General features: G+C 30.7%; 3 protein-coding genes across 3 annotated transcripts; all 3 read right to left on the bottom strand.

The window, feature by feature from the left end:
* Positions 1-2463: 2463 nt before the first annotated feature.
* On the bottom strand, positions 2464-4878 carry LOC128160318 (metalloproteinase inhibitor 3-like). Its single transcript, XM_052823615.1, has 5 exons — positions 4767-4878; positions 4299-4390; positions 3772-3877; positions 3177-3301; positions 2464-2938 (listed from the first exon to the last, which is right to left on the bottom strand). The coding sequence occupies exons 1-5, from the start codon at positions 4876-4878 to the stop codon at positions 2789-2791; spliced, it is 585 nt and encodes a 194-aa protein (XP_052679575.1). The 3' UTR covers positions 2464-2788.
* Positions 4879-8980: 4102 nt separating this feature from the next.
* Positions 8981-10881, bottom strand: LOC128161030 (metalloproteinase inhibitor 3-like). The gene is made up of 5 exons (XM_052824292.1): positions 10770-10881; positions 10450-10541; positions 9973-10078; positions 9444-9568; positions 8981-9145 (listed from the first exon to the last, which is right to left on the bottom strand). The coding sequence occupies exons 1-5, from the start codon at positions 10879-10881 to the stop codon at positions 8981-8983; spliced, it is 600 nt and encodes a 199-aa protein (XP_052680252.1).
* A 4794-nt stretch (positions 10882-15675) lies between these two features.
* On the bottom strand, positions 15676-18091 carry LOC128157977 (metalloproteinase inhibitor 3-like). The gene is made up of 5 exons (XM_052820648.1): positions 17978-18091; positions 16738-16829; positions 16466-16568; positions 16009-16133; positions 15676-15825 (listed from the first exon to the last, which is right to left on the bottom strand). Exons 1-5 carry the CDS (start codon positions 18087-18089, stop codon positions 15676-15678), a joined length of 582 nt encoding a protein of 193 aa, XP_052676608.1. The 5' UTR covers positions 18090-18091.
* Positions 18092-18311: the final 220 nt, after the last annotated feature.

The raw sequence follows: 18311 nt of genomic DNA, 5'->3' as shown, positions 1-18311 counted from the left end.
TTAAGCTACTATTAGGATCATGGGTTCCCCAATGTGGACGTGTTATAGCATGGAAAGCTGCCTCAAAGTATGCATGAAATTTAAAACGAGAAATATAATCTGCTGCTCTACTAGATTTCTATGCTGATAGTTTTGCTTTAAAAAGAATTCTTCGTGAAAGAGCTACTTAATGTGACAGGTATCTGCCAAAAAGTTTAATGAGACATTTTCCTTGCAGCTTGTTTATTTTTGGCATGAACTATAACCCTATTATCAGTAATAAAAATCAGTTTCTTGTTGGTCAAAGACGGATCTCAAATCTCAAGAGGAACATAATAGGTTACAACTTATACATGTAAGTACCTTTAATGACATTTCACTAAATCTTCGACACTCTCCAAGCCTAAAGCAAACCCATTTGTACCTAATACTTCGGCAAAACCCAACAAATTTGATGCATTCGTAAACAGCGACCCCATATCCGATAATGACCAAATATCTTATTAAAAAACAACATACCATTATAGAATTTAGCAAACTACGACCACAAGACTAAAATCAGCTCTTGTCTCACAGTTCAAGTGAGTGTTCATGTAATGATGAGGCTTAGATATGCCACAAGTCATATCAATCAGGTGGCGCATAAAGATGCGAACCGGAACAGTTACCAAACAGGCAAAATTTAAGTTATCCTATCAAAGATTGCAATTGACGTAAGATAGATTGCATTCTCCGCTTGTGATCGTGTAGGCATGATGAATTGATTCCTCTTTATATGAACGATTAAAAAGATGTTACAAAACTTTTTATTTATTTATTTATTTCGGTTTGAAAATGTCATTCCTAATAATCAACCTGACGGATAGGATGGATGAAATTGAATAAAGTGAATGTACAATACATCATATATACATATGTCCAAATTTACATCATGTTGTGGCCTTCAACTCAGTATTCAGGTATATCGTATTATCGATTAAAAAGTGTTACTTCCATACGTATGTCGACTCGATAAATCCCAATAAACTTGAAATAAAAGATACCAAAAAGTATGCGCCATCTGTTTCATATCTGGATATTATCTGAAAAGGGACATTGATGGTAACCTAACATCAAAACTGTAAGATAAACTTGATGACTTCAATTTTCGAATTGTCAGCTTCTCTTACTTATTGAACAATATACCTTCATTATCTGGATATTTAGTTTTTTCTCCCAGTATTTTCAATATGCAAGGGCATGCTATTCATATGAACAATTTTTAAAGGCGAGGCAAGCTACTGACAAACAAGTTGATATAACATGACACTATCAACAGCTTCGATTGAAGTAATCTTTTCGTAAGTTCTGTGGTCGATAAAACGACTTTGCCAGCATAAACAATTTTTTCACTGGGTCGCATGCTGACTGACGTTTTTCATACTATTGTTATACCATAGTTAATCACATAATTGTCTACAGATTTTTCCGTTTTCCGGATTGCAACAAGAAGCACAAGGCGGGTGTGACCGGCGAGCAGAGGATGCTCATTCCTCCTATGCACCTATTACTACCGCTGATTTTTTTTTAGAGGTCTGTGTAAATAATCAATCAAAATAAACCCCTGTTTTCGGTTACATTAATTTACTCTTACAACTGCATGTACTAGGATTCTACAAAAATATGTTACAAGTTTGTTTAATGTATTTTAGTTGGAAAAAAGGTCATTAATGGTAATGTATTAATCCAGCTTTTAAATTATGAATAATGTCTGCACAAGTGTAAATTTCAATGGAAATCCCTATTCATGTATTCTGTGCGGTAAATCTTTTGTCGACGTGTTCCAACATTCTTCTTGTGTCTGCCAAGCTACTGTTGTAATACGTGAAAATTGGTGGAACATAATAACAAACTGTTTCAACATAGAATTATGCGCGGAATTATGTGGTCTTTCAGAAAACGACCTGTTTTATGTACTTCTCGGGCGTCGTACAAATCACGAATCGGACAATAAATCATTCCACATTCTAACTTTAATCTTGTTCGGGCGACAGCGGCAGCATACTTCCGATCCATAACAGTTGCCACTTCAAGGCTATTACCTCTATGGGACACTGTAAATAACTTTTCTCTTGTTTTCATTTTCATGTATGTGAACATATAATGTGTGTGTGTGTGTGTGTGTGTGTGTGTGTGTGTGTGTGTGTGCATATATAAGTTGTATATAATCATATGCAAGTTGTATGTTGCCATATCCTCTTAACAGAGGAAATAAAGTATGATTGATTGACAAATTATAGTATGCAAACTTATGAATAAGTAAATGTCGGGCAATAGTGTTCTATGTAGGTCTAGGAAATGAATTTAGAAAAAAAACTCTACTTATTTCTTCTTTTTTTTGTAAAAAAGAAGCACAAGACATAGTACCATTACACATGTAAAATATCATAGCTACATGCACATGTATATATATATACTCAATACCTATAATTTTCCCCTTTTTACTTGAAATAGTTTTGTTTTTCAAAATGTCGATAGACCATCTTAATAGCCCCGTAGAAACGAACAGTTTCTAAATTACTTTTATACATTATGAATTGACAGATCGCCTACTTGCTGCTGCAAGTAAAACAATCTTAAACGTATTTTGAAAGGTTTTAAATCAAACACGTTTGTTTAGCATCTATAAATGCTTCTGATATGTTAATATTATACATGTACTGATGTTTATCGCAGCCTTGTTTGAGTTATTTATTATAGGTAAAAGCTCATTTAAAAAGGATGTTACATATTCTTCAATTAAAAGTCTTTGAATAGTCCATATTCGATGTTAAAAGCAGGCAGGAGAACGCCAGGCACAGCTTTTTCTATTCCGTTCACATGAGTTTTCTCGGAAGAAACACGAGAGATCAGCGCCCTGATTGACGACACACTTGTCTCGTGAAGGTTCAGGACACTGCCCACCGAAACATACTTCCACCTATAAGGAAAAATAATCGCATGCATTCTTTAAAAGTTCATTTAAAACGATATTTTTTCTTGAAGGATCTAACGAGCTTTTGGATTGCATCAGTATACGTGTACAACGATATTTAATTTGCCAAAATGTCTTTTTTTATTTAGCATCTTTTAAATTAAAGCATAATTCTTGTTATTGTCGGGATGAAATATGCTTCTTAGCAGGTATATGCTAGCAGTTATGATATTTCAAGACTTACATTACAAGAACAACTGTTCTTATAGACTCCAGATTTAAGTGCATTCTTCTGATATTGAGTAAGAGAAGTTGTTGGAAGATTCCAGCTGCATAAATTTGTTCTCCACCTGTTCTCTCGAATGGATCCTGAAAAATGTTCAACTTAAATTGTGAATAGAATATATTTGTTTTACCTAATTTTCTTATGGAATTTTCTTTTGTTTTTCACTTGAGTAGAAGTTTATGGATATTTACATTATTAAATCAATATATATTTTTCAAAGGTAAGATAAAATCTATAAACATGAACAAAGTAAGTACTTGCTGAAATTAACAAATGCTGAGTGTTGTGTGTGTCTTAACCTGTACTCAAATAGTATGAAGCTATATTACCATTTGTTTGTTAGTTGTACCGCAATTTGATTTACGAAGCTCATTTTTTCAATGTGTGAATCAATTGAAAAAAAAAATATAATCATTCGAGATAGTTTCAAACAATGGTACCGTTTATCAATTGCTCAATATGATTATAACAAATTACGTGTGTTTTGAAATTTCAATAAAATTTTTAATCGTAATAATGTGGTAGATGTTGAAATATTTTTAACTGGGGTTACCTGTGATGATGTACTCCCTGCCAATCTCAAAAAAGGAGCCACATAGTGCGGAGTTTGAAGCGGTGAATATTTGTTGTACTCGGCGCCCTCTGTAATAACGGTCTCTCTACAAGAATATCAACAATACACGGGCTTTATGATAGATTTGTTCACGCCCGGACCGAAATTATCACCTTATAATATTTAAAGACTGTTTTTTTATCACTTATATTTATATGATTTTTGTCCATCGTACGATTAAATATAAATAAAAATAAGCAAACCCCGCTGGTGCCTCAATATGGCGTAATTTGAAGTTACATCCCGTCAAACGTACATGTATATAGAAACACTCAATAATAATTACACATTTTTCGAACTTGTTACCAACAAAATTACGTCCCCACAAGATAGTAAAATGTTGGCTACCCATAAAAATTGATCCCTTCAAATTAAAATGGTATCAACGTTTGAGCATTCTAAAATACATTGATTTATTTAATTTGCATTGAGTTCCTCGCGTTGTCTGAATTATATTAAGAAAATACCTTGTAATTTTGGATTATTTTCACTGTATAAATCACGTCATCGGACTGTGAAGGGCCAGTTTCTCTTCTCTTTAATACCTTTGCCTTGATAACTTTAGAAAATTCAAATCAATACAAATGATATTCTGATTGAAAAATTATAAAAGCTTGTATTACAGAAGAAATGTCCTGATCAAATAACATACCGAAAAAAAAAGACTTGGAATCACCATAAACAACAGGAAATAATTTGACTGAACTAAGAACCTTCCCGCAATGAAATAGACAAATAGATTTTTAACATTCATTGGCGTCGTATTAGAAGAACATGGACTGTCCGAATAGTAATCAATATCACTCCATGCTTACATTTAATCCCTAGAGCAATACTTATTTTTTTCTGATTGTAAAAATCGATTTATGATCATGAAATAACAACAAAAATTTAACAACAGTCACAAAAACAAAAACGAGATTAAAACAACCTACCAAAATCTGCGTTACAGAACTGTACTTGGGGATGTTGAGGAAAACAGGAGCATGCCTCAGAATAGGTATAAACGGAAGCTAAAACAGCGCAAAATATCACTAGTGTTTTCATTCTGATTTTGCGTAAAGAATAACTCCTTACCTCAACAGGTAGTGTTTATATACATTTTGTAGACCGGATTAGGAAATTGAAATAACATAGTAAATGCCACTATCATACATTAATATTTTGACGTGGTTGGATTTTTTTTTTTAAAAAGATTTGAATAATAATTGAGGTTTTTACAATAAGATTTTGTTTGTCATGGTTTCAATGAAAACAAATTACCATGTGCTAAAAATTTTTATATTCATAAAAAACCAATTACATTTGAAAAAATATTCTAAAAATTGTGATTCTTTCGAGTGTGACATAATATGCACTTTTCTTAAAAAGGTGTTGATTTGACATTACCTATGACATAATGATAAGGAAAAATTGTGTTCAATTTAACGCTCGGCTTGATAGTTTCCTATTTAATCTAAATAATATGTTTATTTATTATCACAAATTGAACTCAACAACGAAATGCTACAAAAACTGATTTTCTTTTTGTTAAAAAACTAACAGATCATTTTAAGTAAAAATGTCGGTGTAAGGGTTAACAGGCTAAACCATACATCTTATTAAATCTTAAAACATCTGTCATTTTAATTTCATTTATTTTATACATTGAGTAAGGAAATTTTCAATCACTCTATATTGACACGACGAAGGAGGACCAAAATTCGATTTTTTACGACGAAACAGCGGTACAGTTCACTTTTATACCGTATGAAAACCATCGATGAAACTAGATATTTCCTATTTTGATTTTTTCGACATTTTTTTAAATTTTTCAGTGAAATTTTATTCTATTTGTTGCTGAGGTCGTATAAAAATATTTTAGCCAAAAAAAAAGTTATTAAAGGATAATAAACAATATTTTGACGAAATACTTTGCATAAGTTTAATTCAATTTAAACAAATTTCATCTTTGATTTTTCCAAAACCACATTTGGTTATAAATTTAATGTTTAAGATTCTTAAAGTGCAAAGACACGAATTGCTTAATATTTTTTTTAATTTACGTTTTTGACAGGTCGCACGACATTAATCTCTCTAATATTTATGAAGCGGGATTGTCACATTGGCCACTCTTTGTTTGGTTTGGTGTGTGGGTTTTTTTTTTGTATTTTTGTTGTTGTACTCTTCAACGTGTTTCATTCGTTTGGATGTAATAGGAATTTAAAGGGAAATATTGTTGCATTATATTTGAGGGGATTTCTAGTTTTTAATTTTGTTCAACGTTTTGCTTGTTTTAATATTCATCAATAAATATTAAATGAAGGATCTAAAGACAATATCCATATAGTTTGCTACTAAAATATACTTTAAACAAAGAGTTGAAATGGTGTTCACTATCGCTAGAATATCGATGTACATATTATCTCTCTCTCAAAATTTCGTTTAAATATTTTTTTTAATAAACTCACTTGTCAAGTTTAATATGTACCACCCAATCATGTTTAATGTAATGTTTAATACCAATTGATAATTATTTGTAGAGTCATGCATGATGATTTCGTCTAATTATAATCTTGTCGTTCTAAATGTAAGTACTTAAGGTGCCTCACTACACCTTGAAATAGTTTCTAAAATCAGCAGAAAATTACCTGATTATGTAAGAATGCATGATGGATAAGAAGTATATATGTCAACGAGGCGAAAAATGTGCACTTTTAGATCAAAAATGATATTTTCAAAAATTTCATTCAGTAAACATAAACAAAAGCCCCAGGTGGATTCGAACACATGACCTGCGGTTCACAAGTCTGATACTTTAAAACTGAGCTAATACGATATACATCTGAATCGATTGATACAATCAGTTTAACAAAACATTTAAATCGCCATCTTGTGACGTATGTCTTAAAAAGTATAGGTCTCGGTGAAAGTAAGTACCTAAATGTAACTGGTAATAAAAGGAGAGGAATAAATGCAAATTGTAACATTTAATATAAAGGTTTAATGTTAAAATATATATTTCTTAATAGTTGGTTCTATTCACATGCATAAACTTGTCTGTACTAATCAGGGATTACCTTTATAAAGGTAATGCATGGTAGTTATTTCTGGAATGTACAATGATTAACCTTTCAAATTAGCTTTGTCATTTTAAAGTTCACTTTCGATATATATTATAATATAAATCACACGTGGAAGCTTCCATAAGAACTTCATTTTTAATTATCTTGAAAGAAAAATAATATAAGGATAATTGATGAATAAAAAAACGAATTTAAGTAAACACTCGATGCCCAATCACGCATTAAGGGTCATTACTTTTGTTCATGTTAAATGTAACAAAACAAACTGTCACATGCAGCAGTTTTCATGTACAACACTACAAGTACCATATGTTTTTCAGTTTAACTAAAGTTGAATTACACATTACACGAACCGAAATGTTACTTGCACGGTATGATGCACTCGTTTCACGACTCGACGCTCTTGTATACACAGCACCTGACCACGCTCTAAAACAGACACGTGTACATATACAGTGCGTCAAAGTGGTATATTCACACTGATAGGATAATTACATATATCTGTAATGCAGAAGCTCATGATTTACAATGTATAAAAAATAATCAAAGAAATATAATATATCAATTTTTTGATATCAACCATTTATTCTTTTTCTGTTGTATAAACTCACGTATGCTAATATACATGTAGCTACCATATATCCTATTTTCAAAATATTAATGGTTCATTAGTAAGCATTTTTTGGAATTTAAATAATGTATGTTTTCTCTCTTTCTCTCTCTCAAAATAATAAATGAGAAAAAAAACTAGATTTAAGCAAACGTGTTTCGTTGGTTGACAGGATTTAAAAAAAAAAGATTTTAAAACAAAAACTTGCAATACTCAAGGTTAATTAATTAGAATTAACTTTAAGTTATTTAATAGCCGTTTTTATTGAATAATTTCAATTAATTTTTGATGCTGCAATACAAAGTGCAGGACCTTTACTTTGTTCATTATTACGTCAAAGTCTCACTTGACGTCATCGTTAACCTTGACGCGTTTTACGTCAATTTTGAAGAAACAGCGAAATTGAAAATATTTCTAAGCATTATTATTTTTCTATCCATTCCAGGTGTTGTTCAGGGCATCAGAGTTTTCCGACGGTACGGATGTCGGTTTCCTGTGACATGCCAACATTAAATCGATAATCTGCTTGTAAATATTGCCAAGCTTTATCCGGGCTAATGCTTTCAATATACTTATTATGAACTTCGTAATGAATAAGTTACCATGCATTAACATTCAACATTTATACATCAACGTACAAATAAAAACGGCTATTAAATAACTTTAAGTTCGGTTCAAGCATATCTTTTACAACATACAGCATAGCATTGAAATCTCATAGCATAGCATTTAAATCTCATCGCATAGCACTGGAATCTCATACCATAGCATACAATCTCATAAAATCGCATTCGTCATTTCATACCATAGCATTCTATAGCATAGCATACGACATTATTTTAATTCAGTTTTAAATTTTTTATTTGAAAAAAGAATGTTCACATAATAGATTTGTGATAAACTGTAGCTTCTAATTATTTTACTTTGAAATGTGTGGAACTCTTCTGTGTATGGAGGCGTTTTTGTTCAAATCACATTTCATACCATAGCACAGCATAGCATATCATATCATTAAGCCCTTCATTTCAATTTCTCATAGCATAGCATACATATCTCATAGCATAGCATAAAATCTCATTGCATATCATTAAAATCGCATACCATAGCATGGCATAAAATTGTAAAAGACTGCATATAAGACCAAGACAATCTTTTTTTTATTGTCGAGAACCTTGATCCGACCCTCGTTAGAATAAACGCCGTCTGTCGATAAGTCCGTCGATGGGTAAAAAATATCACATGATTCGTTGAGTTTCTTATCTACTATATGTACATTTATGATATCTTTAAACATAAAGTACCGTATATGGTTTTGTGTTTAACAGTTTAAATAATTGATGTTTGTTTGACTGGTGTTTAATAGATCTTGTAAAGCTGCGTTTTAAAATCAACTATAATATTCATCAAAAAGTTAAGACAAAACCTTGAAGTTCACTATATTTATTTCTAACTAAATCAGTTTTACAAATATGTTTTACAAATATGTACTTCGTAAGCATTCAGAAGTATGCCAGGTGCATCCTTTTCTTCCTCGTCTACAGGAATTTTCCTCAAAGAAGCACGAGTAGTCCCCATTTTGACCAACAACGCATTTATCATTTGATGGCTTAGAACACTGACCACCTAAGCAGATATCTATCTGTTTAAAAAAAATAATATATACTCTTTTAAAAAAGAAAGAACGTATCTAATAATTGAATAGCAATTATTGAAAGAAAATATATAATGATTGACTAGCAATTATTTAATTCCCAGTAACCGAAACCCTACTTTTTCAAAAGCGAAATATGTTGTACATGTAAACCAATGAAAATAGAGTTTTCACTTTATTTCAATTTCGGTAGAATTTAAAACAGGACATGCATTAAATATTTGCTATTTCCTTTTTTTAACACAGGCACATTGACAAAACGAACATACTATATTGTATTACTTACATCGCAGGAACACTGTTTGCTGTAATATCCGAATTTCAGAGCATTTCTCTGGTATTGAGGAAGTAAAGATGTTTCAACATTCCAATTACAGGTACTTGTGATCCACTTGTTTTTGTAAATAGTGCCTGTACTCATTGAAATTTTCGGATTATTAATCGACTATTGTTAACTATAATGATATTTTATTTGAAGCGATGTTTGGTAATAAAAACAATTGCGATAAAAACAATGCATGACAGAACAAATATAACAAAGAAAGCATAACGTAAAAGTAGTATAATAGTTTTGCATACAACGACTCCCTTTAAACATTTTTTTTATTTAAATCGTTCAAAAAGGTACAGCACGATTACGTTTTATTGTTATTGTTTATTTACGTTTACATTGTTTATTTACTAATTTATTTATTTAATAATTCATTCATTTACTTATATATTATAAAAATGCATCTGCTGATATATACATACAACACCTATCTTTTCTTTTCTTTTTTTTTTTTTTTTTTTTTTTAGAAAAAAATTGTAATTACCGCTAATGATGTATTCACGACCCTTTTCGAAGTTCTCTCCACATCCTGCTGAGTTAGGAGCTGTGTATATCCTTTGTACTCGACGTATTTCCCTATAAGAGCCTTTCTGCAAGGGTCAACATAACAGAAATAAAATAAAAATAGTGCGACAATAGGCTTTGGTTTTCTTCTGAGGTAAAAAGGAACGTGATTTACATTATAGTGCACTCTTCAACTTAAACAGGATAAACGAAAATTAAAGCAATTCATGAAACATGATACAGATTGATTTTTGATACAGGTATTTATATTTGGAGAGCAGTAATGAGTCTGAGGTATTTGATCAAAATTAAGTTATCAGTTCCATATATGTAATTCTGTTGGCATTTTTTTTCTTTTTGACTAATTAAAATGAACCCAAAATGTCACTACTATTTTCAAAATCAGACATGTTTTCAGTTACGAACAAAATAGTAAATGATATTTCCTAAAGGATACCTTATAATGTCGAAATATCCGTACTGTAAAATAAACGTTATGAAAACTTGAGCTGCCAGTCTCCGTGCGACCAAAAACCTTCGCTCTGATAACTAAAATAACAGAGATTTTGTTTTAACTATGCTAGCAACAGGAACAAATTTGTAGTTTTTCATAGAAAAAAACCTTATTATTTCTTGGTATTATAAACTTCTACATATACTCTTCTTATTCTTCCAAAATTTTAATCACGATTAAAAATATGCTACATTATTTAAAAAATAAATATGTATTGCAAGAAATGCATTGTATTAAAAATCCAATAACTATAGAAAACCTACCAAAATCCGAGCTACAGAACTGTACTTGCTGGTGCTTGGGAGCACATCTACATGCTTTGGAATAAGTAAACACTGTTGATAAAACAGCAAACAGAATCCAAAAGGTTCTCATGTTGGCCTATTCAACGTAGCATATGTTTTAAGTTCTGTGCCCTTTAGGTTTATATGAAGATTTGCAGTTAGGAACGTGCAAAACAGGGTTATTAGCATGAAGTCCTCATATATTAGTATACTGACGTATTAAATAATTTGGGTATAATTGTTTAAATTTCAAAAAGTTCTGTGTTTGCTTAATGTGACAATCCAAACTACCAGGCTGTCAATGTTTCTTATGTATAAAAAGACCCACATGATACATGTGTATGTTTATGTTTTATAGTATAACTGAAGTAAGTTTACATGTAGTACAATATGATGTCTCCTGTACGGTACGGTACACTTTTTATCAGCATTCTACATCCTGGCATTGATACAGTTTCATGCTAAAGTACATACTACGAAATGCTATCGATAGCTTAACAAATTGCTCTTAAAGTCCGAACCCGACGCAACTGGTACAATGTATGAAGAATAATTGCATACGAGGGTCATAGTAAGAATTATGGAAAGGCACTGTATATATTTACCTGTAAAATATAGCCATTCTTGACATAATGCAGCTATTTCAGAACAAAGGAGTAAAATTATTGAATATGTGCCAGAACTTTTAAACAAATTTTTAAAAAGTTACAGACATGTTAATAATTTCTGAACAAGTCTTAGATTATGTTAAAGTTTAAAGTTGCAGGTCTATGCAACCGTTGGGTGCCTGTTATATATGGACATTTACAATGATGTACAGCAATAGAAAGAAAGAAATATTAACACGTTAATATTGATAAGCAAATTAACCTTTAAAAGTTATCTTTGCTTTAATAAGGAGTGTATTGGTACTAATAACTTATTATTTACATCAATACTCATTTTATTAACCTTAAACGGAGCATGCTACTGTATGTCTATGAGCGCAGTATCAGTAATTTAGTTTAGAGCGACAACTATTTTTGGAGGTTCTTTCATTTAGTTGTCTTTAAATGACATCTAAATTAATATACATTTAAAGCTTTTAACAAAATTGCTATGGGAACTATCCCGGATTTTGCCTATGAAAAGAACTGTTTGTTCACTTTATTTTGCCAAAATTACCAGCATAATATTCTTATAATATTCATTTTATTATTTGGCATTATAAGCAAGCAACAAGTACAACGGATAAAAACAAAATTAAATGCTCTGAAAATATAAAAAAAAAACCTCCTACTACAGTCTAAAGAAGAACTATAATGCTAAAGATATTCGGGAAAATATACTCAAGCCACTGATAAAATGTAAACAGATAAAAATTTAGAGCAACAAAATACTTCAAGTTTCCGCAACCTGGTTATGGAGAATAGGCTAAGCTAATTTTATCATACTTCATATTTATAATGAGTTAGGAGCTGCAGATCACAGTTATTCCAGTATAAACGTAGGAAAAGAATCGAGAGGTTTTTTTCAAAGAAAGACAGTTGGACGAGAATATCTAGCCAGGGATATAATGAAAGAGATCATTCATGCTTCTAACATTTAGATATGCACGGAATATTCTCACACCTAACCAGACAAAAATACTTATTACTGAAAAAAGTAATTGTATCGATTACATGTACATGAAGAATGATTATAGACAAACTTGTTTCTGCAGCAAGGTTAGGTCAAAATCGTTTTTGTAATTGCGATTAAGGATGATGAAAATAGGTATATTTACTACTGTGTCAATGACATGTATTTCCTGGTAATTGCAGTGAATTGCTGATAAAAATACAAACAATGTGTTTAATAAATGCACCGTGGTACATAGTATACAATATACTTATTTGTGAGTTTTGTTACAGAAAAAGTATCTGTATTCCGATTGTGTTGTCTTCTTCCAAGGAAGTGTTTTTAGTGCAGGCTTGACGTTTAACATATTCATAAAGCTAAGAAACATGAAGATGAATTATAGTAATGATTTTCATTATTATTTTCATTCAAGAGCAGATGAACATTGAAATTATATAAGTTGTTTTTTTAAGAAATAATGGCTTAACATGTATTTCTAAATGAGGCGATTAATCAGATGATTGTGCACAGATTCAGTTATCTTGTTTACAATGTAAAACGTAAACGTTTTTGTGGATTCTAATCTCCTACCATATATAAAATGACATTTAAGATTAATATGCATCTTGTCCTTTTTTACCTAAGCGCAGTTGGGTTTGTCATTTTTGTGATGCGTAGTCTACAAATGGTATATTAAGTACATAATCATATTTGAAAAATAAGTTTTAGTTGACCTTCATCAAGCACGGATTAACCTTTTCATTCATTAATGATCTGATATATTTATGTGACAATAAACATCATAGTTGTTTTTTTTTTACAATTAGCGAATAAATATGAAAAGGTTTCTAAGAGAAGAGTACATGAATATACTGAAAAAATGCACCAGTTCATGCATAAGCGGACAAAGCAGACACACAAATCACAAGTGTTCCAAACAACTGGCTCGGAAGAGGCGGCTAATTCTGTTTAATAATTTTCAGATAATTTAGTTTGTAAATACTAATCTAAAATACAAATCAAAGTCCGTAAGCTAGATTTGAATCACTGTGTTTAAGTAGAAATAAAGTGAAGGAATAAAATTATACCACTCTAAAGAGGTGATTCTTTAACCTACAGAGAAAGTTGTCAGTAGTTTAAGACGTAGCTACAATTGTTATAAATGTTGAACCATCCACCACATTTCTCCGAATCATAACATGTTATGCAATGAAGTCAATATCATATATTTCTCAATCATCTCTTAATCGTGTCTTTTTGTATATGTGAATCGCAATGGTAAGTATTCATTGAAATTTATATTCTAAATTAAAAGTATAGACTGATTTCAATTTTTTTTTTTGGTTGTTGTTGTTTTGTTTTGTTTTTTTTTTGTTTTTTGTTTTTTTACATTTGATTAAGTTGTGTACTTTAGATAAAATGCCGTTTTTAAACGCATCGATAATAGTATGATTAAATCACCAGGTAACTATTAATCACATTCCTTTAAATAGTAAACTCGTATCAACCTTGACACAGATTTGACAGCTTTATCTTTATCTATTTATTTTCAAGAGACAGTTGGTCAACTTTGAAGACCTACATTAGAAATGTCTCCATTTGTTTCGCGTGTCTTACTTAGTAAATAAAAGGGTTACAATGTGCGTACAAAAATAGATTGAATAGAAAGATTTTTCTATGAATAGAATGTGTTGTTTTACCCTAGACAAGATGCATCGCATTTGATAGCATTTTAGATGTTAAATGCTTGCGTTGTTAATTTAAAACGTTATCAAATATACAATTTGCATTTTTTATCAGTGGTACATACGAACAAATATACACTGTACAATTTGACGAAGCAATGGGTGAAATTTAACAACGCAAGACATTTAAAGAAAGCCAAAAAAAAGTATGAATTTTGCACATGTAGAAAAGTTTAAACATGGTTTAATATTAACAGTTATAGATAATAGATTAAATAAATTCAAAATTTAATGTTCCTTTCCAATTTATACTCATGGTATTTTAAAAAGAATTAATATGCGTACTATAATTATTGTTTCTAAAATAGAAGTTCATTTTGATACCAATTTTTTTTTTTGAAACGTAATACATGTAACACCAAGTTTGTCTTCGGCTATTTTGGAATAGTTGTACTCACAGACAGGGAAAATAAGGATTAGGCGTTCTGCACTGTCGCCTATAAAACCTACTGCACCTTTGAAAACTTACCTCATTTACCTTACCTCATTTAAGAAACCAATGAACGTTAAAAATATAAAATAGTTTCTTAGTTTTATGGACCTTTTTACCCTAGTTGTAAAATCCAAATTAAGAATTACGACCGTTGGTAAAATGCAATTAAATATATCTTCGTAGGAAAAAGCTATGTCATTTAGTCAGCTAAAATTCGACTGAAATCCGCTCAAAGGTGACTGTTTAGCGTAGTTTGGAATTCAGTTACATATTCAGACCATTTAGATAACCTTCAGTTACTTTGAAAGCAAAAAAAAAAAAAAAGCTATTTCCCTGTTTATTTTTATAAGTTGTTTCGTTATAGTACTATAATGTATTGCAATCTTGTAAAATGAAGTACACAATGCGTGGTTTAAGGATTTTTATAATAAATGAGGTTAATCGTCCGAGCAAATCATTATGAAGTTATATTTGCATCATTTTATGAACCATTTTGATCGATTTTTGTTTATATGAATCTTTCCTTTGTTTACTTCAGAGAGACTGATCTAATGTGTTGAATTTGAATTGAATTTTTTATATCAGCAAGTTTAGGTTATTTGTGCATGTTTGATCCTCCATTTTCAAGCAGATTTAAGAAAGTATCTAATAGTGTTTATCTTGCAAACATTACTTGATCGTTTGCATTTTTCCTCTTACAATGTAAATATGGTATTTTGCTAGAACTTTAACTAAGCAAATTTATTTTTGAAACCAAGCATTGTCATTTGCCAAAAAAACCATGCATTTTATGATTTCGTTGACAGAGAGGATAACCTTGCGGCCAAGCATTTTTTCCAATTTGATAAAAAGAATAATTTAGTTATGCAGATATATGTCACATAATTTATAGACTCGTTTCTAATTTTTATGAAGTATGCATGATAAATATGGCAATTCTTCTACAAACTTGATAGTTTTGTTGTATCTAAAAATCATTATTTTTTTAAGTACAAGATATTAAGTATACATGACGATGAATTTTCAAACCTTTTGTTTTGAAACTATATAAACAAGAGAGAGCTTTTTTTTAATTTAAAAATGACATGCTATTTGAAAGAGTAAGACATTAAAAGCAAGCTGGAGACTGCCAAGCACATCCATAATTTCCACGCTTGCATGAGTTTTCCCGGAAAAGACAAGATATATCGTCATCTTGCTTAATGAAACACGCATTCTGTGTAGGGGCAGAGCACTTGTCGCCGAAGCATATGTTCACCTGTTTGATAAATCGAAAGACTCATAATTTGACAATATATATATATATTAATGTTGTTCAAACAATATGTAAGGTTATCTAATAGACAAATTATAAAGTCTTATAACATTTATTTTAAATTCGGATTAATAAAAATTTCAGCATTAATTTAAAGTAATATATGTGAATATTTTTGCAACTTACGTCACAAAAACAATTTTTCCTATAAACTTCAGATTTAAGGGCATCTCTTTGGTATGGAGGAAGGGATGATACTTCTGTATTCCAGCTACATGAGCTTGTTCTCCATTTGCTGTCTCTAATGGTGCCTAGAAAAGCCAAATTACACTTGAAATTGTTTTTACCTTCGAATATTATTATCATTCAGTGAATCAAAGAAAAAAAAATAGCAATTTGTTTTGAAGACATGCAATATTTTTTTCTGTTATTGACACAGGTATATTCAAGCAGGATCTGCTTTTATGAGGAAGAAATTACAAGTAAAATAATACACTTTAAACGTTACATTAACAAACCAATGCCTTTTGAATAAATCTTGAATATACACATATCGGTCTAAAAAAGTTTCAACGCAAATTTAAAAAAAAAAAACAAAAAAAAAAAAACAAAACAAATGTGGCGAGTTGATTGGTTTTTATACCAGTTATGACGTATTCGCTGCCAATCTTGAAAAACGATCCACATGCAGCTCCACCGGAAGCTGTAAAGATTTGTACACGGCGTCCCTTGAAGTAACGACTTCCCTACAAATATCATCAGTATTTTTCAACTGTAAGAAGATTATTTTTTTTACTCTAAATTGTAAAACTGAAAGGTTAGTACCATTTTTAACATTAAAATCAAGGATTTTGAACATTACAATCGAACTGACAAAATTATAACTACAGTTAAATTTAGTCTAAATAACTTTACCTTATACACCGTCGTAACTTTAACTGTATAAACGACATTTTCAAATATTGATCCGCCAGTTTCTTTTCTCTGAAGAATCTTGGCCTTCACAACTGGAATGATATAAATTATATTTGTTTTGAATGTAGTAAAATGCAATGCATCACATAAAAATCATATAAAATCATATATTAGTCAAGAAATATGCAATAAAGTGTCCCTCAAAGAATTTTCAATTTTGTTGGCCAAAAAAAGTATAGCCGCCAATTTTCCGTTTCAGAAAAAAAAATAAAGAATTATCAATCATATTGCCTGCTTAATATAAACTATGTATCTTAATTGTATACACATTTTGTTCAAACATAAAACGAACAAAATGTAGAAGTTTCCTTCTCATGGGAATTGATCCAAAAACAATTAAAAAATATACTCACCGTATACAGATTGATCTTTGGTAAAAATGCATATTTTCTAGTGCCAAAAAAAATTTACCTTGCAGTCGAAAGTTTGATAGGTTTTGCAGAAATACAGATGAATGCGTTGTTTCTTGTTTTTTTTATTTTTTTTATTTTTAGGACTGAACAACAATGTAAGATCTTCGGGTTTTCATAAAAATTTATTTATGTATGATGGTAGCTGCAAATACTGTGAAATAGTTATTGTTTATAAGGGACTTTTGTGGATAACCCTTGCCCACGATTTACATCCTCAAGAACGTACATACAAGCATGTGTTTAATATTGATGAAAATACCCCATCTTCCTGCCAGCGAAAATACGTCCCAACAAACCAGGAAAATTTTCGCTACCAAAAACATTGACTCCAATGAATAAAATTGATTCCAGAGTAGTTAGTATTAGTTTGTACTCAAAAATTGCAAGACGAACTAAAAAATATGGCAAAAACTTATTCATCAATCTCAATGGGTCCTGCCTGATGTTTTGCGACTTGCGCTTTTGGTCCAGATTGGCTACATACAGCAAATAACCGTGTAGAGAAATATTTTTTTCGTGCGCACTAAGCAAACATCATTAGATATCTTTCACGTTTTTTAAGGTATTTGAATATTCATTTTCACTGCAAGATATGTTTCCTCATCCTCTTCCAATTAAAATTAAATAGTGACCTTTTTAACATGCAGCAAAAGAAACACACTGGCAGACAGACAGACAGACAGATAGATAGATAGATAGATAGATAGATAGATAGATAGATAGATAGATAGATAGATAGATAGATTAATTGATAGATAAATAGATACCGTAGTTTGCGTTACAAAACTGCACTTGGGGATGTGTACGGGCACATGTACAAGCTTCGGCATAGTCAGAGACAAAGGTTAACACAACACAAAATAAAATCAGTGCTCTCATCTTGGCGGTCTAAAACAAGTCAACGAATTTTGCAATCCTCTTGAATTTAAATGATTATGTAAAACGTTTTCTAAAACTAGAAATACAAATTAGTATTCATAAGGTATATGTAAAATGTCAGTTTTATACATTACCCTTCATTATGAAGTCTCAAACTTTCCCAAATGACACGACTTACTATTTGAATTGGTCAAATCGGGGATTTTGCCTTTCAAGATATAC

This window comes from Crassostrea angulata, chromosome 8, assembly GCF_025612915.1.
Source record: "Crassostrea angulata isolate pt1a10 chromosome 8, ASM2561291v2, whole genome shotgun sequence".
Lineage (NCBI taxonomy): Eukaryota > Metazoa > Mollusca > Bivalvia > Ostreida > Ostreidae > Magallana > Magallana angulata.
Note: the sequence above shows the minus strand (reverse complement) of the source record. Positions and strands in the feature narration are given on the sequence as shown.